The 25,841-nt window shown below is 35.9% G+C and overlaps 1 protein-coding gene across 1 annotated transcript in view; it reads left to right on the forward strand.

Annotated features, from left to right (window-relative positions):
- Window positions 1-25,841, forward strand: part of LOC119084638 (neurotrimin-like) — a 187,926-nt gene that overhangs the window by 137,820 nt on the left and 24,265 nt on the right. Inside the window, exons 7-9 of the mRNA XM_037194706.1 lie at window positions 2,528-2,655; window positions 23,764-23,873; window positions 23,951-24,009. Of these exons, the coding sequence (XP_037050601.1) occupies window positions 2,528-2,655; window positions 23,764-23,873; window positions 23,951-24,009 (297 nt within the window). The remainder of the gene's footprint in view (window positions 1-2,527; window positions 2,656-23,763; window positions 23,874-23,950; window positions 24,010-25,841) is intronic.

The raw sequence follows: 25,841 nt of genomic DNA on the forward strand, positions 1-25,841 counted from the left end.
TCTAAGGATACCGGTATCACTGATACAAAATACGTGTATCTCAGTTGGAATACCGGTATCCTAACGTTTTGTAAAAGGAAAATCCACACTTTCTATGTCGGGATACCGGTATCCTTGATACAAAATACGTGTATCTCAGTTGGAATACCGGTATCCTAACGTTTTGTAAAAGGAAAATCCACACTTTCTAAGGATACCGGTATCCCTGATACAAAGCTCTAGGGTGTTAGAATAAAATTCGCATCTCCAAAATTTATGTGCCTGATACTCAACTGAATCTACCGCCAATTTATCGCCAGGTACTCGTAAAAATTCTCTAAATCAAGTTAGCCATTGAAAAATGTATGGGCGCGAAATTCCACTATAATATGTGTAATCTCGCGCGGCGCGAAATTACTCGTTACCGGCGTAAGAGAGCGAGCTCTTAAGTAAACGAAGTAAAAATTGAAAAAAATCAATTTTGTCTCTCACACAGAGTTACTTTCGCGTTACTTGCAACTCTTTTGAGTGGTTCGCCCCTCGGGTGAAACTAGAGTAAAGTAAAACATTCTGCGTGTTTGCAATGCGTTAAGCAATGTGGGCGACTATGAAAATATAAAATTTTGTTCCATTTCGATAACTATTGAATTCAGCCATCTGTTTTACTTAGAACAGAAAGTTGAAATTCAGTAATTGTGCAGTAAATTAAACTGTACGTTATCACGTTGTTGAGTACCTTTAATGAAGGATTTGATTTTAACTGAAATTTATTGCGATTTTAGAAAAGTCGTCCGGGGGGACTTCTTCCCGGGCACCTTCGGATCCATCAACCATATGCTTGGAATTAGTTTTCAATGATCTACGTTTTCCGCACACAGGCTATCGCGGCCCTTAAAATTCTAAAAATTCGATACGCCCTAACACACACTATCGCAAATATGTGAATAAATTTGCTTCTGCTGTTTTACCAGCTGGTCCACTCACACGGTGAGCGTGGCATACTGGCATATGCAGTGCGTTTGTATGAGTGGACTAGCTAGTAAAGCAAACGAATTCGGTTGGTATTAAGTGTATTTGATCGACCACATGACATTTTATATTTATTAGAACAATAATTGCGCATAAGCCATGGAAAGCACACCCGTGGAGCAATTTTGCATAAAGCAATATTTTATTCTGAATTTGTAAGAGGACTCCTCACAAATTCCCTCAAATTCCCTTCAATATGTGAAACTAATTTTAATTAAACCAACAACTCGATTCTACGAATAAACAATCAAGAAGTTATGTTTGCGGCAGTCATACAAATGAATTAGCTGAACTTAAAGTATGGGGCACACATGTTTCAAATGGATCTATTACATCACACTGAACAGTTCTCTTTGTTGGTTTAATCATGTCCAATTCATTTCATTGCTTCGTTTATGAATAGGTTGGCTGTTGGGTCGAGCATAAATAATTTATCACAATGAACTGCTATACTGCTACACTATTAAAAACACTATTAACTTGACTGTAAACAACAGAAAATAAAATTGCTAATTAAATGACGCCGTTTTCAAATCAGATAAAAAAAAGGTTGTTAAGCAAAGGTGTTCCTGTTTATTTCCACTTGAATAATCTTAAGGTAATATATCGGTAACAGGGCCGCACTGGCTTGAAAAAGCTCTTTGGGGACTGCATGCAACTTATTTGTGAAAATGTCGAAAAATCCATAAATCGACTCCCAATCGAATTCCCAATATTAGTCCGGGCCTGAGTGGTAATTAGACCTTATATCATTGGTTCAGTAAAGAGTTCAGCTACTGTTATGGAATATTATGTGCACTTACTGGCCAAGGTTACCTCGACTCAGCAACACCGGTTACATTGTCTGCAATGGCTTCGTGGGCGACGTGGGTACACTTAAAAAGTCCATTGCAATGCCTAGTGTACTGGTAGTACTCGACCTCATCTACAACCTCATGCCAAAAGCTAAAGTTAATAATTTGTCTCTCAGGAAATAAAAGTCAAAAACCAAAATGTCGAACTTTCGATGTTAGAAAACCTCGACAGACACACCTTTTGGACCATCGGTTTCTTTGGCAGTTTTGTAGAGTTTTTAACGCTCTACATCCTGCTAGAACATTGTTTTCAGAAATACTCTCAACTTTCCGAGTTATGACCATTTGAAAGTTAAAGTCGTCCGGCGGGACTTCTTCCCGGGCACCTTCGGATCCATCAACCATATGCCTGGAATTAGTTTTCAATGATCTACGTTTTCCGCACACAGGCTATCGCGACCCTTAAAATTCTCAAAATTCGATACGCCCTAGTGTGTGTGGACTTGTAGCATGAGGGACGAATATGAATTGACAACGGCAAAGAGTGTCTGTCGCAAAAAAAAATGATTTTTGGTCAAATTCCCGCGTCCTCCTTCTGTATAACTTTGTTGAATCGTCATATGTCATTATTCTCATGGGTCGTATGATAGCTTGTGGCCACTGAGATTTCGTGGTTACCATGTTTTCTAATTACACAAACATAACGAAACTTCTCTCACTTCCAGAACCAGTAACCACCATACACGGATCCCCCGATTTGTACATCGACACCGGCTCAACTGTAAATCTCACCTGCATAGTGCGTCACTTACCTGAACCACCGGCTACAATCCAATGGACACACAATAATGAGGTAAACAAATTTTTTTGATAATAACAAAAAAACAGACACGAAAATAGTCCCATTATTTGAACGTGTGATTGTCGCATTATTTGCTGAAAACAAATTCAAATTTAACGATGTGCAAATATAGCAAAATAGTAAGCCCAACCACCCATGACATGACCAAATTTTTTGTTTGGTGTAGGATGCATTTAAAATACATTTAAGCCTATAGCACACTATAAATCAACCGCTGTTGCCCATAAATTTATAACCCTAATTTATTGTGGTCTTCTATGAAACTCGTGCAGTTGAATGGAAGTTACTTCGGGTCAAGCAATTCTCCACTTTTTGTTAAGACTGTTTGCGAGTCAACGAAAGCATATTATTATACGGTAAAGAGTAGGTGGTATAGTATACACTTACTTAAATTGGAGTCTGAGCTACGGGTGTGTACATATATAAACAATGAAAGGGATCTCCATACCAAATAATGTGTTATGTACATATGTAGTACATTTATATACCTTGGTAAAGTCTTCAACACAAAGGTGGGATAAAGTATCTGAAACATAAAAGGAAAACATAACAAATGTGTCAGGTAAACAAAAGCTTTTGCGAACGTTTTCCTTTTTTTTTTCTTTTTATTATTATATAAAGATAATGATATAAGGTAAATTTAGAAATGCAAAGTTTTCGCCTTTCGTTTTCTACTTGCTTATCTACAAGAGGATATCAGGATTGGCAAAGGGTAGAACGTTAAGAGAAGCTTTCCTTAAAAGGTATATGTACACAAGAAAAAAGGGAAATAAAGAAATTTCTTTATCATTCAGAGAATTATTTTTTTTTCCATGGATGGCAAAGGGAAATTTATTTTCAAAAATAAAGTAGAAAAAACAGAAAATAAGAAGTCACATCATCTCAAATACTGTGCTATCGTGTAAGATATTTTTAAATAAAAATTTATCTTCCCTTTTTTTCGGAATGAGTATAATATTCAGATAACACGTAAAAGAAGGTCGGTTACTGCTGTGTGACGTGAATCATCGACTAGATGACAATCTCATTTCAGAATGACAAATTAAAGAACTTCAGAAGTTAACGAATTAATAAACTAAAAATTAAATTTGACAGTTTCTAATTCCATTTGAGGTGTGTGTGGTGTATAAATGCATCGACTAGGCCTAACCTTACGGCCCGTCATAGAGATATGACAGGACAATTTCCCGGAAATAGATGGAAAATTTTATCACAAAAATTCACCGAAAAATTCGAAGAAACTCACCTCTTTTTCGGTCGCCAATTATAGCCAAGGCATGCTGTTTACTCGAAGGAAAAACCATTTTTTTTTGTTTTGTCGCGACAAAAACTATTTCGACTCAACTGTGACACTCCGTCCTCTATTATAAGTACTAGAATCAGGGAGTTGCTAATATGACGACTCGGTCGTTTCGACGGATAGAGGGAATATGTCGAATGATTTTTAGAGGGAATATGTCGAATGATTTTGAAATTGGTTGACAGAAAATGTATTGAATTCTCTCTCAAAAACCCACCTGTCATTCGACATATTCCCTCTATCCGTCGAAACGACCCAGTCGTCATATTAGCATCTCTCTGACTAGAATGAGAGGTGAAATATTTTCATTCAAAAATTTTTTTGGACATTTTATAAAAATCATCAAACAATTGACAAAAGGTAGCGTATACATTTAATAATGTTCACCGACCATTTTTCAAAGCTTTACGAGAGCTCAACGGTCATTCTTACACGATACTCATCATCTCCCGAAGATGATATCGTTGATTTCGAAAACGTTTGAGAGGTTTGTTATGTAATTTTTGATTTTTATCTACCTAGGTGAAATAATAGCAGTGAAATGTTTATTTAGAAACTTGGGGTTATAACATTCGCCTTTGGCTCATGCAATAATCTACTATTATCTGTCTAGAACAATAATCTCGAGCTTATCCCTCTAGGGAGTTTTTGTTTATCTCGATATATCTGATCTCGACAGATAAAATATGATATGCACCTACTGCCAGACTGTTATTTTGACGAGCAGGCATTATGGCCCACGCCTTCGGCTAGGGCAATAATGTCCTACACGTCAAAATACCAATCTTGGCAACAGGTGCATAATATATATTATCACATACGCGCGGTGATCGGCTGTCAAAATTACTTACCTAGAAGTTTAATTCAAAAATTACACTTCAGTTCAATGTTGTTGTCTCGTTTTCGCTTATGTGATAAAATAGAGTACACACTTGTCACTATCAGTCTCGGCAAGCCTCGACTTCTTCGTGACAAGTGTGTAATATATTAAATATTATGCACGTATGAAAAAGCGGTCGAGGCTTGCCGAGACGGCTTGTCATACGTGCATATTCTTTTTTATCGCATAAGCGAAAACGAGACAACAAGATATGCGAATGACACTTTGACAATTTACAGAAGTATAATGTTTGTTTATATATCCTAGGTGAATAATTTTTTCGGGGAATCACACCGCGTATGCGATAAATTAATTTATGTGTCATGCACGTTCGGTTGTCGCGTCATTTGAAAGTCCTCAATTTAATTGTCGGAACTATAAGGCAGATATACCTGAAAATTAATTATTAAGTTCCACAGTGCTCGAACATTTATGTTTTACCGTGTTTGTTAATATTCCCGTTAGACATTAATTCATATATGTGTGGTGATGTTCACTCCTTGATCTCAAACCAAAAATCCAATTTAAATTAGCCCCAGGATTATACTCAACCCAAGCCTTTCAATGTCTTACTACAATAGCCATTCTTGTCCTACTCTTCCTGAGGAAATGCCCCAAGGATAAGAAAAACGCTATTTTTCGAGTTTCGATCAAACCACACCGATTGGAGGCTTGGCACCAAGAGCTATCCAGTGATATATAAATCAGTTTTGAAAAAAACAGTGCCGTTTTTGGGATGATAATATTCAAAAGAATCCCTCTAAATAAAAAGCAAGTTTTCTTCATCATCATTGCCAACCGAATCTGACAATCAAATCGAGAGAGGAAGTATCGAGGCATCGTCAATACGACGCTTTGCTGCAAAAAAAATTTCATAATTCATCAATAATGTGGAGTTATCGGGGAGCGTATGCAATAAATTTAAATATTTCGCGATGCATACTTTGCTGTGAAGCGAGAAAAATGTACATTAAAACTTTATATGAGTCGGTGTCATGTCGTCACGAATGTTTTCATTCGTCCGATGGCACATCTCTCCTTCTATCGCCCCACATATCAACTCAAACTACATAACCATCTGACTCGACACTATTTTATGGTGACCATAAAGGTTGACAAAAGCATAACCTAAATTCGACTTACAAAATGAATGACTCATTTTGTCGACTAAGTATACTGTGATATATGGCAGGGGTAAATGTGTTGAATAAGAATGCAAACCTTTAAAAATGGAATGTTGATTGCTGAAACGTGCATTACCGATGTGTATATATTCATTCATAGACATCCTCAAATAAATTCAGTATTTACGAACACTTTTATGCTTTCAAAACTTTCAAATTTATGTGTGTTCTGTATGCCAACATTTACCCTCTTGTTTTTCATATCTCCACTAAACCATCAAACCATCAAACCAAACATCTTATAAGTGACAAACAAAATAAAACAAAATAAAAATACTCGTAAACAAACAACTGATCCCAGCAGCTCTTACTCCAACTCAGCTCCAATCCCCAAATCACCGTTTCAAAATATTCAACACATGTATACCAAACATTGACCGAAAAAGGATATTAAACCCACCCCAAGTCAAGGTTATCACACAAAGTAATCATTATTCTACTTTGGTGCTATGCTAGTTTCTCTTGGTAGCACTGGTTATATATATATAAATACGTATACGGTCGTCCATGGTACATGGAGGTTTTCATTTGTGACATGAAACAGATGACGCGGTCTTTATCTACTCGCACAAACATATTAATTTAATTCAAGCAGACGTCATGGGAAAAGTAGTTACTCACAGTCAGTATCATGGATTCGTTTATATTATAATGGTTATATGAGTATGAGGGGAGGAATGGGGCGCTCGGTCTGGATATGTTTCGATATACATTGAGATTTTTCAGGTTGAATAGAACACAGGAAAAACAAAATGGAAAACATTTTATTAGTGTTTTGTCATTACGGTACATTATAGGGATCGTATATAAATGAGGAATATTTTGTGCCCGAAACATGTTCTATTAAAACCAAAAATGAAACTAACATTTCTTATATGTTCGTCGGTATTGATATCTCCCGGAATCAAGGGAAAAGATATATGTTTGCTAAACATATAACACGATGACCGTTCCGGGTAATTTTTGAATATTCATACACGGTTCATGAATGTTTTCTTGTGAGTTAAAGGAACTGAATCACTCATAACTGAAAGTATAGCATTCGGGTCACATTTTCTCTTCATGTTTTCATTGACTTTAATGAGGTCACAAAAAGGGCTCGCAATTAAGAATATATACATATATTTGGATAAGCAAGGACTCATGGTAGTGCAGGAACTGGACAGGAAATTTAATAAGTATCGTCTCGAAACGATTTATTACCGTTGAAATCGCGTGTCACACTTACCAAGACCCGCCTCACCTCTTCGTGTGGACGTCTTTTGTGGGTGGTATATTAATACCGACTCAGATATAATATTCAAAATGCCAAAGAAAATCAGCTGGTTGCTGTAGATTACAAAAATGTTCGATGTTCAAAGATTTATGGCGGAAAAGTCCTCATTACCATAAATTCAGCTTCGTAGCTAATAACCGATTTGTAATATCATCTCAAATTTATGTCAGCCGTTTTTTGGGAAATGCATATTTATTGGACTAAAAAGGAAGACGAGGGGAAACACTTAAGTGATTGATAAATCGACCGGTCTACCGCAAAAGTATACTCCAATCCCTGAAATGATTTCAAACAATTTACCGACATATATAAGGTTCTGCTAACGTAAAACACCCCATCAAATTGTATAATTTGTTGCCATGTCATTTTTATTCGTTTTCGAAATATATCCGTAATCGAACTTACAAGCAGCATCGCGCACACACAACACAGCCGTATCTATGTCCAAATCATGCTACCTTTGCTCATCCCTATATGTATCTATGGTATTTTCATAATAAATTTATATAAAATTTTGAACGGTCGACTGGGTCTGCCTGTTCGAATAAAGTTTAATGAACAAAATGAAAATTACATTTCCAGTTCAATTAATAAAATATTATTATAGGTAGGTCCCGGAATTGTTTTATGAAAATGTATATGTGTGTATGATGCGTCCGGCCGCGCGGTCAGGGTGATTTTTTTATACTTAATTTATATTTGCCTTTAATATTTACTGATACAATAAAACATCGGATGACATGAACATAGCGTTATGGTTGATTCGAATACCAAACATTCAACAATGTTGATGAGCTCGAAACTACACATTTTAATTTGCATTTTATTTGAGTTTTGTCATATTTTTTTTTGGTCTGCCTCACATTTTCATTATTATTTTTTGTGAATTTTTTTTCCGTGTCGTAAATTGAAATTGGCCCGGGTTTCATACGAAATGCAATCAGAGTGGCATTTTTATCACATTTTTTTTGACACATTTCATTAAGATATTCAGTTAATTAAATGTGCAAATAATTGGTATTATTACCAGCAGTTACCAATTATCGTGCATACAGGGCGAAACAGTAATTCATTATGCATATATCTCTCGGCACCTTCAGCACTCGGCATAAAAGAGACAGTTCACTTTTTCGTAGGTATAGTATGGGCGAAGGCAAGACTCTAATAAAAAATCGTTTTTATTAACATCCGCAAGACAAGGGATAAAAAATTAAAAAGTTGAGCTTTCGAGTGAAAATCGTTGAACTAAGGCGAAGCCGAGGTCAATTTACGCTGAAAAACGTGACTTTTCGTTTTGTAATGGATTTTTCATGTCAAAACTTTATACAAATTCGATAAAAAAGAAGGATTTTCGAATCGCAAGCATGTAAACTACAGTTATATTGGGGCGGATGAAAATCGTCACATTCTCTCACCAGATAGAGAGATCAAACGAAAAAAAATCCACAATTTTTCTATCCACTTTTTCGTTACAGTTCTGTCAATGTTTGTTCGGAATGTGATTTTTTTTATGCGCCTGAATATATTATAGTATATATTACTGACGAAGACCACCAGGGTAAAAATACATCTTTTTGGTCCTAGTGACATAATATACACGATCGGCAATTTGCGGGATTATTGTTTGATGTCGCTTCGTCGAACTTAATGTTCATGTTCATTTTATTGCTAATAAACCGACAGTTGAAGGCACTAATTTAATTGAAAATTAATCGACATATTAAATTGTATTAATAAATATTTTCATTCGTTATCGCTCAATATATTATATAATTATTGAAGAGTAGAGCCATTGAAAGGAAAAGTAAAAGGAAAAAAACTAAAAGGAGGTGTGATGCAACAAAACATCTGATGAACTGATATTGTTTAGGCCAGTTGTGTTGGGCAACAATTAATTTTCTAAGTTTCTTAAAATCACGGTTGGTTTGAAACGAGATTAAATAGGGACCGCCGACCACCAATAATTTTTTTTCATATTTATAATGAGTGATGGACAAGAACATCACACAGGAAAAAATTAGCCCGAACCCCTGAGCCGTTTCTGAGAACCAGTGGATGTGCTACCACAAGCAGACAGACACAGCCTGATCACAAATTTTAATGGGGATCGGTAGAGGGAAAAATTCTAAGATATACTGTGTAAAAATTATTGCTTTCGGTCATTTGCTCTCGGAGCAATAACTGTTGAAAGTCAAAATGTCACCATTTTCGAAGAGTAATATATCCCTGACAAAGTGACCGACCCAGCCAGTTAAGATTGATTCGAGACGCGGTTAGTAAGCTCTTTCGAATGACGAAAAAAAAAATTTGAAAAAGTTCTTTTATGGTACATTTTTAGAGAAGTTACTTTTTCCGCTACCCTCGGTGAAATTTGGCCACTTCTGTACCTTTCTGGTAGCCTTGTTTCAAACTTATTTGCCCCTAATATTATAGCCTGAGGAATAACCTTTTCAACGATACCAAACATGCCATACTTAATCCACAAAAGGTACTGTTGATGATTCAGTTTTCAATTGAAGTCAGTCTACTCGAAAATCTGGAGCCCTCGAAAACGAAATTATTAAATTTAAATTTTTTTTTGAAAAGAATTGGACTTTAATGACTCTCTGAGTCGGTACCATACATATAATTGAGTAAAAGACATTCAATTGTAATATTATCTTGAAATTTAATAATTTCGTTTTCGAGGGCTTCAGATTTGCGAGTAGAGTGACTTCGATTGAAAAACTGAATCATCAACAGTACTTGTTGGGGATCAAGTATGGCATGTTTGGTATCGTTGAAAAGCTTATTCCTCAGGCTACAATATCAGCGAAAAATAAGTTTGAAATAAAGCTACCAGAAGGGTACAGAAGTGACCGAATTTCACCGAGGGTAGCGGAAAAAGTAACTTCTCTGAAATTGTAACATAGAAGAATATTTTCAATTTTTTTTCGTCATTCGAAAGAGCTTACTAACCGCGTCTCGAATCAATCTTAACTGGCTGGGTCGGTCACTTTGTCAGGGATATATTACTCTTTGAAAATGGTGAAATTTTGACTTTCAACAGTTATTGCTCCGAGAGCAAATGACCGAAAGCAATAATTTTTACACAGAAGATATTAGAATTGTTCCCTCTACCGATCCCCATTAAAATTTGTGATCAGGCTGTGTCTGACTGCTTGTGGTAGCGCATCCACTGGTTCTCAGAAACGGCTCAGGGGTTCGGGCTAATTTTTTCCTGTGGTATGTTCTTGTCCATCACTCATTATAAATATGAAAAAAAATTATTGGTGGTCGGCGGTCCCTATTTAATCTCGTTTCAAACCAACCGTGAAAAAGGTGAAAGAGAAAAGTGAAATGCATGGTCATTTCTTAATCCGTTTATTGACTTGGGCCAGCATCTAATGGCCACGCACCTCACTGATAAAAATGATTTTGGAGGTGTACATATCCGAATGTATGATATACTTCTGTTATGTATAGTATGCGTCGGGTGGCAAACGTTTCGTATGTAAAGTTTACGTAAAATATGTTTGCCAGCCATACATCTCACGCGTATGGTAGACGTAGGACATGTGTAAAAATTTTGGTATGTATAACGTCATCGCAAAATTATACCTCATACCATACGTCCAACACGTCCAACATGTTTGTATACGCAACGCACGGTAGGTATGATGCCAAAATGCGTTAACATACATACGCTGTGTATTTTCCATATGAGTTGAATGTATCAGGATTTTAGATTTCACTAAAAAACAGAAATATAAAATGATTTGCAGCATGTATAAGTACTTCGTGGGCACACGTGCACCACGTTTACTTACTTCTAACAACACTTCACAATAAGCAGGGGCGCCGACTTCTAAGGACAAGCGAGGCTCGGGCACCACTACTCGAATGATGAGCACCACTACATCTTTCCAGTTTTACTGGAAAGAGCACCACTACTCCCAGATTCGCTTGTTGTATGAGCACCACTACTCCCAAACACAAGTCGGCGTCCCTGACAATAAGACTAGCAATGTAGTATCTCTTAATGGCAGCATTAATTGGAGCGCCGATCGGAGATCGTGAGGTCCCTAATTCGAACCCAGCACCACACATGAAAAAAATTTATAAACAGAAATAAAAACACGAAAAATCCGAAAAAAAACGAAGTTCGGATACCAGAGCAAACGTATGGGACGTTTACTTACGCACCACACGTGGACTAACGTACCCGAAGTACGATCCGAAAATATCTGTGTCTGGCAGTGATTGTGTAGACGTCTGCTACGTATACTATACGTTCAGCACGTTAACTTTTCTCTCAGTGTATATTCCATCTATTGATTTCGATTCAATTAAGTAAACATCGGCAGGATTACAATGATTACAAATAGAAACTTCTCATTGTTACTGCTGAAAAGGAGAAGTGCAAATAATTGATCTCCTATTGAATTTATTTTTTTCTTCAAATCATTCGTATAGTACATTGACTGTGCGATATTCTTGGGAAGGATATGAAATTACAATATTGCCAATACCTTCTGGTAGCTTCTACACGATGATAATATAAAAACTTCGAACAACAATAATAAAACAATCCTATCTCAATGCTGTCTTTCATTCTTATTTTCAAAGTATAACCAGCGTCTATTTTACGCTCTGTACTGTATGTGTATACATATCTGTTCCATAAAATATAATAAATTTCCTTTCGATGATAACAATAAGAGAGTTATCAAACAAAAATAAAAAGGAAGAAAAAGAAGAAGAAGTATTCGTACCACACAACATATATACACACTTAAGGGAAGATAGAAGTGGAAGCATGAAATTGTTGGAAAGGAAAATTCCTTTTCTTCAGAGTTCATCTTTAGCGAATATATAGTAGAAAGTTTGAATTTGAGTTCGATTTCACTTAAGCTTTTTTGTTCGGTTCGTTGAAGAGTATTCCGGCTTTTGTCTGAAACGGAGACAAAGGCGAAGTGCAGAAAACCATTACCATTCAAAGCATTCCATGAATATTTTTCAAATACACCAAATAATATGGAAATTATATGGTTTCCATTTTGTACGGTTATGGGTTTTTTTTTGCTGGGCTGTAAAAGTAGGAAAGTACACACACACCGTGTATGTATATCGTGTTTTGTGTGTATTTAAGACCGGGTAATGTGGTGTTTTTAATATGACTCTGGGAACGAGTATTTACATTTTTGTAAGTATGTGTACACTGGCTGTTCTACTTTCGGTTTACTCTCTTCCATCAGCCCTGATTTTTGCCAACCATTTGTGTGTTGAAAATATTACAATTTTAATAAAATTTAAATGGAAAACAGTAAAAATCTCCTTTAACATACACAAGTTGGCTGTGTTCGCGATGAATTCATATTTTTTTGGTTGTATCTCAAATTGTAGTAAATACTTTTCTTCCGTTTTTATTGCATTTTTTTATGTTCAATGTTTTATTATTATTATTAGAAGGCATGTGGGAGTGGTGGAGGTTAAGAAACTCGCAAAGTCATGCTAATAGTAGATAAAAATCGACATAAAAATTATACGGCAAAGAATCTCAAATAAAATAATTGATGTAATAAGCAACGGACGTTTATTCGCTTTTCGGCGCGCTGCTTCTTTTTTTGGCAACAGAATTGTGCCATTTCATTTTTTTTTAATATCTTACTCTCTTACTCTCAAGACAACCGCCTTGAACCGTTACATTGTACGGAGCTATAAAAAAGATAAAACATTTTTAGACGAAAAGCTGACCGAATCGTAAAGAGTTATACACAGAAAGCGCTTACATTATGTGTGCTCAAATTTGTCTGCGTTGTCTTTGTTAGAATTAATTTGCCGCTTCACTGAAAATATGTAAATTACTTAGATGTCTCAACGACAGCAAAAACGAAGCAATTGATGGTCAATGACAATGATCGTCTTTTATACAGCAAAAATCTGTCCGTAGCATATTTATCGAATAACAAATTAACGGGGTCACAACACCGGTTCTGGTTATAAATGTAAGGAAGAGCCACTAGCGTATAACAACTTGTCATAATCAGGACTGACCTTGCTAACAACTTTCTCATACTTCAGTCCGGAAACGAGAGTTTTTCATTCTTGAAAAATTCCAGCTATAAGAATATTACAGACAAATGTAAAGGCCAACACACATTTAGCATCTAGTGTCATCGGGAATATGATATTTCTATTGTTAAAATCGGTTTTACCAGTTTTTAGCTAATTTAATTCATAGAAATATCGTATTCCTGATGACACTAGATGCTAGATGTGAGTTGGCCTTAAGCAAGGTAAATATATGGGCGGATGTAATGCCATTCAGACAGGAGGTAATGCCAATGTTGTGCCTATCACAAAACAGATGGCCCAGGTTTCTAAGCAATTTTGTTATTTTAAAGACAGAGAGAGATGGCGTTTATAGCAAACTTTCGTGCCACTGCGCATCTGACTCGGTTGTATATGGCATTACCTCCTCACTATATTTACCTTGGTCGTAAGCTAACAACATTATAATGTCAACGGTGACAGCTGTAAAATGTCAATAGAGGTCGCCAGCTCTTTGTTTAGACGCGCTTTTAGAATATAATAATCAAAATGAAATAGAAAATTTACTCGTCATTTCGCTCATTTTCACGCGATTACATAAGCACAAGCGTCACATCTACACGGACAAGCGTCTTTTCGACTGATCCTGTTAATATAGTCACTTAGACCTTGGCTCGAACGTTATAATTGTTATAGCATTAAATTTACTTTATTTAATCGCTAAATTACCTCGTTTTTTTTCGACAATGTATGTAGAAAATAATACCATCAAAGAGGCATGAAAGCCGATTAAAAATTGTCGGCGACGTCTAACAGAAAAACTTTTTTGAACAATAGAATTACAGTGAACGACATCTCAAATGTCTCACTGTCATTTTTTTCAGAGAATGTCATTGTGAATTTGCAATGACACAATAAAATTCTCAGAAAAATTTGACAGTGAGACATTTGAGATGTCGTTCACTGTATTGTCGCGTTATTTTGTTTTGTTAGTTTGTACGAAAGATGACCTTGGTGATCTGCACGTAAAATGGCGTCCGCCAGTTTAAAGCCTTCGTTACGCTTGATTTCCTCTTACGTCGTTTACGCTCCGTTTGTACTCCGTTTATGTTTTAAACAATAAAAAAGAGGCGTGGTTTAGCTAAACGGAGCGTAAACGGCATAAGAGGAAATTAAGCATTAATCATGATTTACCCTGATGAAACTTTAAATTCTTCACAGCCTGAAGCTATAAGTATTTAGTCGAACCGGTTCAACCGGAAATAATATCACAGTATTCCTCTTGTAAATAGGTTTGTTCCATCGTACGGTGAAAACGATTTTTGACAAGCCGAAAACGAACGAAGGCATCCAGAACATCAACGCTTTTGCGAACAATTTTTCAACAAAATTTTTTTTGGTTACGGCTGCATAGATGATGTTTTGACAGCTCAAATAACCTTGGAACACATAACAGCTCAAATAACCATATTCACATATATCACTGGTGACATGGCTTGGTCAAAATTGTTCGGCGGCTGATATTCAGCAGCTCCAATGCCTGCGTCTATAATAAAAACTTTTATCTATAAACCCTCAAGAAACGAATTTGCATTTGCAATTAAATCAAATTTAAAAATTAGTTACAATCAGCTTTTCGAATAAGCCTTCATTTATAAAGCGGTGAAAAATGCATTCACTTAACAGAGGCCAGTGACTCTGCAAGAATGAACATGAGATTCAATTGGTGCATTTTTCTACTGCTGACTGTAGTCGAAAAGCCGTGTGCCGATGGAAAAAACCGTAATAACAAGTGTGCGGGTAACAATTATAAACACAACGCTACCCTCGCATCGGTAAAAATGAACTTTTTGAAAGAAGAAATAGAATTTTGATTTTACTCTATTGTTTCAATTTGAAACTTTCAAAGCAACTGGATGGATATCTCTACATCTTGTACATATCAACCGGATATGCTGACAATCAAGTCTGCAAGTTTGAGCCAATAGGATGCGACAGTCTTCATGTCAGAATAACAAACGAGTAAGTGAAATGCTGTGGGACGACTTTCACTTACAGTACAGCCCTTTTGTCGTATCACTTATCGTTGCTTAATTTCCAAATGTACTTCGCCCTATCTAGCGGTGAATGTTGCAGCACAATTAACTTTGAATTAGGCGAAGAGTACAACACTTTCGATATTGAAAGCGACGAAGATTGTTCAACGAAAATATCCGAGAAAGGACGACAGAAACTACTGGTCTCGAATACAGACGACGATGGATCGTGTTGTACCATACTTTGGGGTTGTCGTAAGACACGAGAAGAGACTGTATATACACTGTGCGATAAACGTAAAGTATCCCGAAAGCAAAATCAGTGGATTCGCAAGCAATACGACCGGATGAGCTTAACAGCAATGCGAGTTAAGCAGACCACCGACTACAAAGACGGAAAATGTTTCAAAAATCAAACGTGAATGTGGCCGGATTTATCGTGTGTTTTAATTCCCTTTTTGAATAAAAACTGGAATACTGGACAGATTAATGGAATTCACTATTCACTAATTAATAACTCACTTAGTTGATCCTTTGCGAACACATGAAAGTGTTTATTATAGTAGTTGAAAAGTAAAACGACTAAAAAATTATCAAATTTTCTCTTATTGTAATTTCATCGGTAAACAAACAGCTAATTTTTCCAGATGTTTTTAGCCCCGTACGAAGTACGAAGGGGCTTATAGGATTACGATGCCGTGTGTAATTGATGGAATTCGAAGCAGACGGTAAGGGCAAAGTGTTTGCCTATGTTCATAGATGACGAATCCGCAATAAAAATTTGGGCCGTCTGTCCGTCACGTCGATATCTTGAGTAAATCAAATCCGATTTCAAAATTTTTTCCCTGAAAGATAGTCAAAATAGTGAGGCTAAGTTCGAAGATGGACATATTCGGGTCGGCCCTTCGTGAGTTAGGGCCACATAAGTGATTTAAGGTCTTTTGGTGATATTTATGGCAAAATAAACGATGGAAATGTAAATAACACGGCAAATGATAGGTATTGTCAATACCAATCCAGGAAAAAAAAGTTTTTTAAAATCGGGTGAGTGGACCGTGAGTTAGGGCCTTAGAAGTGAAAAGCTACTAGGGCCCTATGTGTATTTTACATAGAACTCGAGCAAATTTCATCCGTTTTTCGTAATTTTTGTTTCATTTGGAAGGTAATCGAACGCCGAATAGAAAGTTGTTAAAAAAAAAATTAAATTTGGGTCCTTGGACTAGGGCCACTACTAGGGCCCTATGTGTATTTTACATTGAACTCGAGTAAATTTCATTCGTTTTTCGTAATTTTTGTGTCATTTGGAAGGTAATCAAAGGCCGAATAGAATGTTGTTGAAAAAAAAATTAAATTTGGGTCCTCGGACTAAGGCCGCTACTAGGGCCCTATGCGTATTTTACATACAACTCGAGTAAATTTCATCCGTTTTTCGTAATTTTTGTTTCATTTGAAAGATAATCGAACACCGAATAGAATGTTGTTGAAAAAAAATTAAATTTGGGTCCTTGGACTAAGGCCGTTACTAGGGCCATATGTGTATTTTACATATTACTCGAGCAAATTTCATCCGTTTTTCGTAATTTTTGTTTCATTTGGAAGATAATCAAAGGCCGAATAGAATGTTTTTGAAAAAAATTAAATTTGGGTCCTCGGACTAAGGCCGAATAAATTAAAATTTTAGGGCTATTTGAAATTTTTGTTTTATTTGAAAGGAACGTCGTACGGGGCTTCGTAATTACGCTGTGCGCAATTTCTAAGATGTACATATTACATAATAATTTTACTTTAACTACTTTAACCGGCGCATAGGCTTACGGTCAAAGTAGGGTGACAGACGCACTAGGGTCACGTACGCAATAGATATACGGGTTTGTACGGGGCTCAGTCGCAGCAAACGCTCCGACTGTTCTGATGGCTCGTTTTTAGTTCGGAACATATTTGAGGTTTTTTAGAGTTTTAAAAGTGGGAAGCACTTAATTGACTGGAAACATCGATGACATTTAAAACTCTGATAAATCTAAAACTGATGTTTTCTAAAGACGAACATACTGTATACCAAAATCCAACCATATAAGCGTGGCTAAATCAATACTCTAATGGAAAATTTACCGCTAGAGCAACCATGGTCATAATACGATTAGTTAATTTCGGCACGATGATGACATGTCTGAGATATTTTTAGTTGATATGTGCGGAAAGTTTGTAGCAAAAAACCCCCAGCAAGACAATACAGAAAATACATCGGAACAGGAATGACGCATTTTCTGATCGTAAGCAAGCAATAGTTATTTGTTCAACGAGGGAAGAAAAGATGGAAATTAAATTTATTAGGCCCTAGTTTTCCCTAGTTTAAAACAACGTTTTCCATAACAATGGCTTTCGAAGTTTCAGCGGAGGGAAGAAAATGATTATTTTCTCGCCTGCGTTGTGAAAAAATATTTTCCAAACAAAACTCTCACTGAAGGGGATGTGATTATAGCGCTTTGAAACGGCATACTCTGCGTGCTTCAATTTCTGTTATTTTGTTGGACCATTTTACATTTAAAAAAAAATTCCGAATTAAACAGGATAAATCGATTACAAGACTCTCACCTAAGTAAACATGCACCATTATGTTTTCAGGTGTGTTTGATTGTGAATGAGCATTAAACCTGAACGGTTTTTAAAAATGTTTACATTCATGCACATATTACAGAATAATAAAATGGAACGACCGATTTTTTATACACACCACGGTATTATTGCAATGCTCAATATAGCATGTTTAAGGGTGCTCTCCAGTCATTGTAAATCCAGTCCAGATCATTGTAAATCAGCGAGATTGGTGTTCCTTTTTTTCCAAATTGAGTATAGCACAATTGCCATTGATGTCGATTGTTTTTCATGACGAGCAGCATGTAGAAATGAAAACTAATAACGAACCATGAATAAAACAAAACGAATATATATTTGGTATAAATGAGTGAAAAGATGAAAGGGAACATCGATGTCGAGAGCTCTGTTGGGGGTTTAGAAACACCCACTGTTTTTTATCTATACAAGTAATGTTCAGAACATTGTACCTATACTGCATATTATAGTAATTATAATAATGTACATTGTATAACGAACGAGTGTGGACTTACACCTACACATTATATATGTTCAGAAATAATTTAATGGAAGGAAAAAAAAGAAGAAAAGAAAAATCAGAATGAAAACGGAATGTAATTATTATTATACATGGAGACGAAATGTAAGAACGTGCGCTTTGTATCGCAAACGAATTGAATAGTTATTTGTTAACCAAGGGGAGAAAATAGGAAATTCTACCAAGAGCGAAAGCTTCCTATATTCTCCCCGAGGTGTTTCAACGTGTTTCATGTTTGCGTTTTGCGAAAATCTGCATTTTTGTCCACTTTGAAGAAAATTAAATAAAAAACTTATTTTGGTAGTCAGCCATTTTAGAGGATAAAATGATAACTTTCTCGCCTAAAATGACGCCTCTCAGAATGACCATTATCTCATTCATTAGACCATTATCAAATTTCGTTTTGCGAACGATTTGTCAAATGACATTTCTGGTGAGAAAAGTGCTACTTGTGAGAAGAAAACAGAACTTTTCTCACTTGAACCAGGCATGAGCGCCGCCGAAAATAAGCCGCCGATCAAGCCGCCGCCGGCCATTTTTGAGCAAGCCGCGCCGTAGCCGAGCCGGTGCCAAAAACATGGCTCAAGCCGGCTTGAAACGGCTGGAAAATGAAATAAAGATTTCGAAAGGTGAATGGGTGAAATAATTTTGAAAACCGAGATTCCTGTTGATCCTAAGCAGCTCAAGTACATTTTGAATTTTTTTTACAAAATTAGGAAAATTTTGAAAATTTTCTTGAATTTTCATGAATTTTCCAGAATGGTATATTACGTCCTCGCTTCTAAGTTTGTTGTTTTGGCAAGTATGACCTTTGCGGAACGAGCCGAAGGCGCACAATCAGTTAATTCACAAATTTGAGAAAACTTTATCGATCTTTGCGAATTTTCTCGATTTTTTTTCTTTTCAATTTTTACTTGATTTTCGTGAGCTTTCGATTTCTTATCGAAAACCATTTTCTTAATGAGTTAAATGAGTGTACCGGAGCATGATTTTCCATTTAGTTCAAGTTTTGAGGCAATAAAACTTGACGTGTTAGTGAACCTTAGACTTAGAGACTTGCTTGTAACAAGACCAGTTCCACTTGCACTTTGAACAACCTAATCTACCTACATTTTCGCTTTCCGTACAATTTCATTTTCATGCTTACTAGTTCATTTTCCATGAATTTATCGAAACGTTTTTATTTTGAAAAAGAGTTAAAAGGAACCTCCAGCCGAGCCGTTTTAAGCCGGCTCAAGCCGACTTTTTCGCCGCCGCCGAGAAATTTTTTTCGGCTAGCCGCCGCCGAGGTTTCTCCGTCGGCGCTCATGCCTGACTTGAACTGTCACTAAGTGTATGTTTTCAAAAATGATATGGTGAATTGACGTTTTTTGTTTCGTGTAGATACCTCGACTTCGCACATATGAAAAATGTTGTGTTCACCTTTTTGAAACGTAGAAATTTCTAAATGGCCATAAACATAGGTCTTATTAGAATTTCCTATTTTCTCCCCTCAGTTAACAAATAACTATAACACCGTTATAGTACACGATATTCCTGTTCTCTGTACCCGTATCCATTAATTTCATCCAAAAATTGTGGATGAAATTTGAAACCGAATTTATTATGAAAAATCAAAGTCAAAAGTTTAACAACAATAACATTTTAACAATTGAAAACAAATCACCCGAAACATGTTTTGCACCTGTTTTCAACAAATTTTTAATATAAATAAATTTCTTTCGATTTATTTTCTCTTGCTTTTTTTATTTTTGAAAAATTGTTGTACCTTTAATGTTCATTTTTTAATGCTGGCACATATTTTCCTTTGCTTTGCCATATAAAAAAAAAACTCGCGTATATTATGCCACGACTGATGTATACAGTCAAACGTTATGTATTGGCATTAGGCATATTTTTGTGGATCATGCTATTTTATACCCACCTAACCGTATACACAGTACACACGTTTTTTTTTTGTTATAAATTATATATTTCATCTTCATGTAACAATGTCACGTTCATTGAATTTTGAATAATTTTATCAAACCTGTATTAAAATTAAACCAATTTTTCAAAAAGCACAAAATAATAATAAAAAAAAAACTGAAAAGAAATTCAGATGCGCCGAAAACATCTTTAAAATTCATAATATATATGACGCATCGCCCCCAAGGACACAGTGCCTTGTCGAATAACATATTACAATATTTTTGAGCTCAAAGCGAATTTCTTTCATCGCTGGTTCAGTGGTTTTTTATTGATCTGTTTAACATTAGCAGGAAATTTAACAGGACCGCATTGGTATAGAATAATTAAACAAGGTGACTACGACAAAGCTGTACAACAGAAACAGCTCATAATTTGATAATGTCGATTAGTAGGGTTTTGTCGATTTTGAACTGTTTTAATTGACGCGGTGTGCGTCTAGGGGGATACGTTATACTTGGTTGTGTCGATTCTTGTTTTGTTGATTTTTTGCTTTGTTGAGTACTGTCTTTTCAATCCGCCGCTATATCCCAGGTCAACAAGAAAACATTGTTGAGTAAAATAGCGTATCCCACAAAAACCTCAAAGATCAAAAGGTGACGCTAGTGTAGTAAAAATTAAACTTCCAAAACATTTGATATCGGTTTTGGTGACGCATTCTGCGCCTCAACGTAATCAATTTTTACCAAGAAAATTTTAACAAGAAAATATGTCAACGAGAAGTTTACCGATGAGATTTTACAACGAAAGCTTTACAAAAAAATGCGTCACAAGTGGCAGATGCTGAGTAAACCTCTCATACGACAATAATCATCTGCCACTTTGTGACGCATTTTTTTTGTAAAACTTTCGTTGTAAAATCTCATCGGTAAACTTCTCGTTGACATATTTTCTTGTTAAAATTTTCTTGGTGAAAATTGATTACGTTGAGGCGCAGAATGCGTCACCAAAACCGATATCAAATGTTTTGGAAGTTTAATTTTTACTACACTAGCGTCACCTTTTCCTCTTTGAGGTTTTTGTGGGATATCAGTTGTTTTGGAAGTTTTGGGTAATACATAGAGTTAAGCAAGCTCTACAAGTGACATTTTCGAATTTTAACAGTCATCGATGTTCCCAGTCAATTAAGTTGTTTCCACTTATGATATTTTGCGCCAAGTTATCAAACACTGGAAATCACTTAATGCACTGGGTGCGTCGATGGACATTAAAACTCTGATAAATGATCTAAAATTGTGTTTTCTTAAGCTGAACATGCAATATCGCCGAAAATATTTCAAAAATATGAAATTTCAAGATAACCGCCGTACAAGTGACACTTTGTCACAACTATCTACATGCCGTACAGCCGGAAATATCTCAAAAATACGAAATTTCAAGATGGCCGCCATGATCTTGAAATATTGAAAAAAGTCTTCCGTCAACGAAACTGTACAAGCGATACTTTTCCCAACTCTCTATAGCCGAAAATATCTAAAAAATACGAAATTTCAAGATGGCCGCTATTTTCTTGAAATGCCGGAAAAAGTTATCCGTCAACGAAACTCTATGATTATCAATTTACTGCAACTGTGTATGTGCCATATAGGCCTAAGTACAATAGATACAAAAAATTCAAAGAATTTCCAAGATGGCTGCTTTCCACCATTTTGTTGGACATTCTAACCCTAAAACAAATTCCATATTGAAACCTGAAACCTGAAATTCCCAATGAAAGTAGATAAGTAGGTATGGCCAGTCCATACAAGTCGGAGCACATACGGATTTGCATGGCGCCACCTCAAACGAACTCATTTCTAGTGGAAATTTGCACTAGAAATGAGTTCGTTTGAGGTGGCGCCATGCAAATCCGTATGTGCTCCGCCTAGAACAAATTTGAACGTTTAGCCATACCTATCCATTTACTTTCATTGGAAATTCCAAAATGATCCAAAAATTTTGCGAACGAACAAATTTTTCAAATTCACAATTTCGCGCACATTTTATATGAAGCACGGCAACACTGATCTACTACACAATCATTATAATAGTAGCTGTCATATTTTTGTCATATGAATGAAATAATGGCTTTCATATAAGTGTGTTTTAAGTGTGTTTTTTGGTTTTTTGCATGAAAATGTTTTAATTAAATTTACAGAAATTAAGTAAAAAACTTCAAAAAAATTTATTGATTTGCCGATGAAAAAGTGTTAAGATTGAATTAATATAAGTTTTAGCAAAAGTGCGAGCGCAGTTTTCGCAAACAGATGTAGTGGTTCGATACGTATATCAAACCCACATGAAACATTTCTATTAACTCGAATATGGAGAATGTGCTGAAAATGTGTGAAGATGCTTCATTTCAAGTGGTGTTTTCTCCGGATGTGGACCACCGTTTTTAATGATCTATAGCTCGTTGAACTCGTATTGACGAGCACTTTCGTTTGAACATAATTTTCTTTTGATTTGGTTCAGTATGGAAAAGTTAAAATGTTCGCCTATATATAGGTTCCTTAGTCTCCCGTTGGTTGTTTTCTTTTCTTAGGGAGTCGACTAGCGTCACGAACCTCCGCTATCGCTTCGGTTCATGATCCTTAGTCTCCCGTTGGTTGTTTTCTTTTCTTAGGGAGTCGACTAGCGTCACGAACCTCCGCTATCACTTCGGTTCATGATGCACCTCTGCCCAAAATATTTGTTTTGACGATTTGGATTATTCACGCCGTACGTCTGTCTGAGTTAAATGTTTTTCGCTCAAATTACAAGTTAATTTTTTATTGAGCCGTCTGGTAATCGTCTTAAAAATTTTGAAGTGCCAAAAAAAAGTTCAACAAAAAAGCAAATGTTCTCTATTTTTGGAGAATCAATAAAATATCGAAAATTATGTAAAACGTTTCACTAATGAATATTGTGGTAGAAAAAAAATCGTCTTCCCCTTTTTAACACCACACTCTGTTTAGTGCAATACGGAATTAACACGCGCCTAAAATGGGCAATAAAAATTTGTAAAATATGTTGCCAAAAATGCTACTAACGCCCATCGACATTTTTACTAAAATTACTCAGTCGAGAGGAGAAGCCGAAAAATTGGTCGTAAAATATAAATAAAATTTAAATTAATAAAACACAATAGAATTTACATGGAGAATAAATACGATCGTCAAAATATGATTTGCATAATGCCATCTAAATAATAAAGGCAACGTCGTTGTCGGATGAGTTATTTTAATGCTCTCTAAGAATTTGTATGAATGGTTGTACCGAGCCGATGTTATTTTTGTAAGTCTGAGAGATTTTTTTTCTTTCTTGCTTCCAGGAAATAAATTATGATTCGCCTCGTGGTGGTGTCTCTGTCATTACCGAAAAGGGTGAAATCACCACATCCTATCTGCTAATACAACGAGCGAAAATATCAGATTCGGGAAAGTAAGTGTGTTTTGTACGAATTGTTTATTCCGTTCTTTCACATTTTTTCTCTTTCCATTTTTTACTGTTCCACATAGGTATACTTGTACTCCGAGTCATGCGAATCCACAAACGGTGAACGTTCACGTTTTAAACGGTAAGTGCTCTTTATGTTTGAGAATTTAAACAATCACGGTTCGTTGTTTTCACATTACAAACAAGAGTTTATCCCACAATGTGAAACGAGGTGTAAGATATTGTTTCTGTCGTACAGGCAGGATGTTGTAGATTAAAATTCTAATTTCGTTGAATGGAAACTGTTGAGATGAACACAAGGTATATTTGCGGATATTAATAGCAAAAAAGTATTTTGAATAAAATAGATTTAATTGAAAATTTATCAATTTGAAATAGTGACCAGATGACAATCAAATATTTTGTTCAACGGAAATGAGACACTGTCATTGCCTTGATTTCAAATAAATAGCTAAAATTTCAAGTGGAAAACCACTAGTCAATGGAATCACAGGACAACCAATGACCACATATTTCCATTATTCCTATTATTTACCCAGAATATTCGACTTCGATTTGTTATCTTCTCTTATTTATCTACTTAGTCTAATCAAGGTTGTCTATGAGAAAACAATCCACTGAACTTTTCAATTACTATACGAAATTGTAGAGCAATTTCAGTTAGAGTTGTAGTTAGAGTGACCGATAGCTGCCATGTTTTGCGATACAGCCCCAGTGAAATAACGGCGATCGGTGTAACCTCCTCATGTACAACCTTGGGCCTACTTAGATTAACTGACGATTTAATGCCAAGCAAGAGAAATATGTTTCGAACTTTTAAGAGACATCGATGCTCAGCTAAAATTGTAGCCTACATTTGTATGTTTTGTATTTTATTATGATACCTTTTCACCAGAACCAGAATCCAGTTTGATTTCATACGATTTCAATCAAAAAAAAAGATTTTTAGATTTGGAAATGTATGCTTTTCAGCAAAACAGCCATGTCTCTTAAGGCCCGTCATTGGGAAATGACAGGACAGTTTCCCGAAAATCTATGGAAAATTTTATCACAAAAATTCACCGAAAAAATTCAACGAAACTCACCTCTTATGCTTTCCATTGTATTCGGGCATAGTCTCTTTAGGTCGCCAAGGCATATTTGAACACTAAAACACTTTTTACTCGATGCAAAAACAAAAAGTTTTTTTTTTGTTTTGTCGCGACAAAAACACAGAAAATATTTCGACACAATTGTGACATTCCGCTATTATAAGGACTAGAATGAATGTTTGCTGTGTTCACTTCGGCGGTAAAATATTTTCATTCAAAAAAGTGTCCGATACTTCAACGATGGTAGACATTTATTAAAATTGTAACCTCTGACACTTCTTTAGTAAGCTAACAAGACTTCGCTGAGTCTAATTATGCCACCTCTTCGAACAAAAATATCGGCTGAGGTCGAATAATTCTCCGCTGAGCTTTGACAAACCTCCGCTGAGCTCTAATAATTCTCCGCTGAGCTTTGACAAACCTCTAATGAGTTCTAATAATTCTCCGCTAGGCTTCAGTAAGAGTCCGTCAGACCTTAGCCTTACTACAAGGCAATGAAGCTAAGCGAACACTCAATAAGCATCAGCGGATACCTAATAATTGTTGCTATGCTTTAATAAGACTCCATTTAGCTTTGGCAGATCTCCGCTGAGTGTCCGATTAGCTCCATTAAGCCTTCCTGAAACTTCCTTAGGCCTAACGGACACATCCTGAAGCCTTGCGAAGAATTATTAGAGCTCAGCGGAGAATTTCAGCCGTCGCGAAGTCTTCTTAGCTTACTAAAGAGGAACGAACATTTACTTACGCTCAGCGCAGTCTTACGAGAGGCTAAATTTTTAATAAATGCTCTCCCATCGTTGAGAGAATGTCCGCTGAGCTCTCGTAAAGCTTTAAAAAATGGTCGATGAACATTATTAACTGT

Source organism: Bradysia coprophila, unplaced genomic scaffold (assembly GCF_014529535.1).
Source record: "Bradysia coprophila strain Holo2 unplaced genomic scaffold, BU_Bcop_v1 contig_87, whole genome shotgun sequence".
Lineage (NCBI taxonomy): Eukaryota > Metazoa > Arthropoda > Insecta > Diptera > Sciaridae > Bradysia > Bradysia coprophila.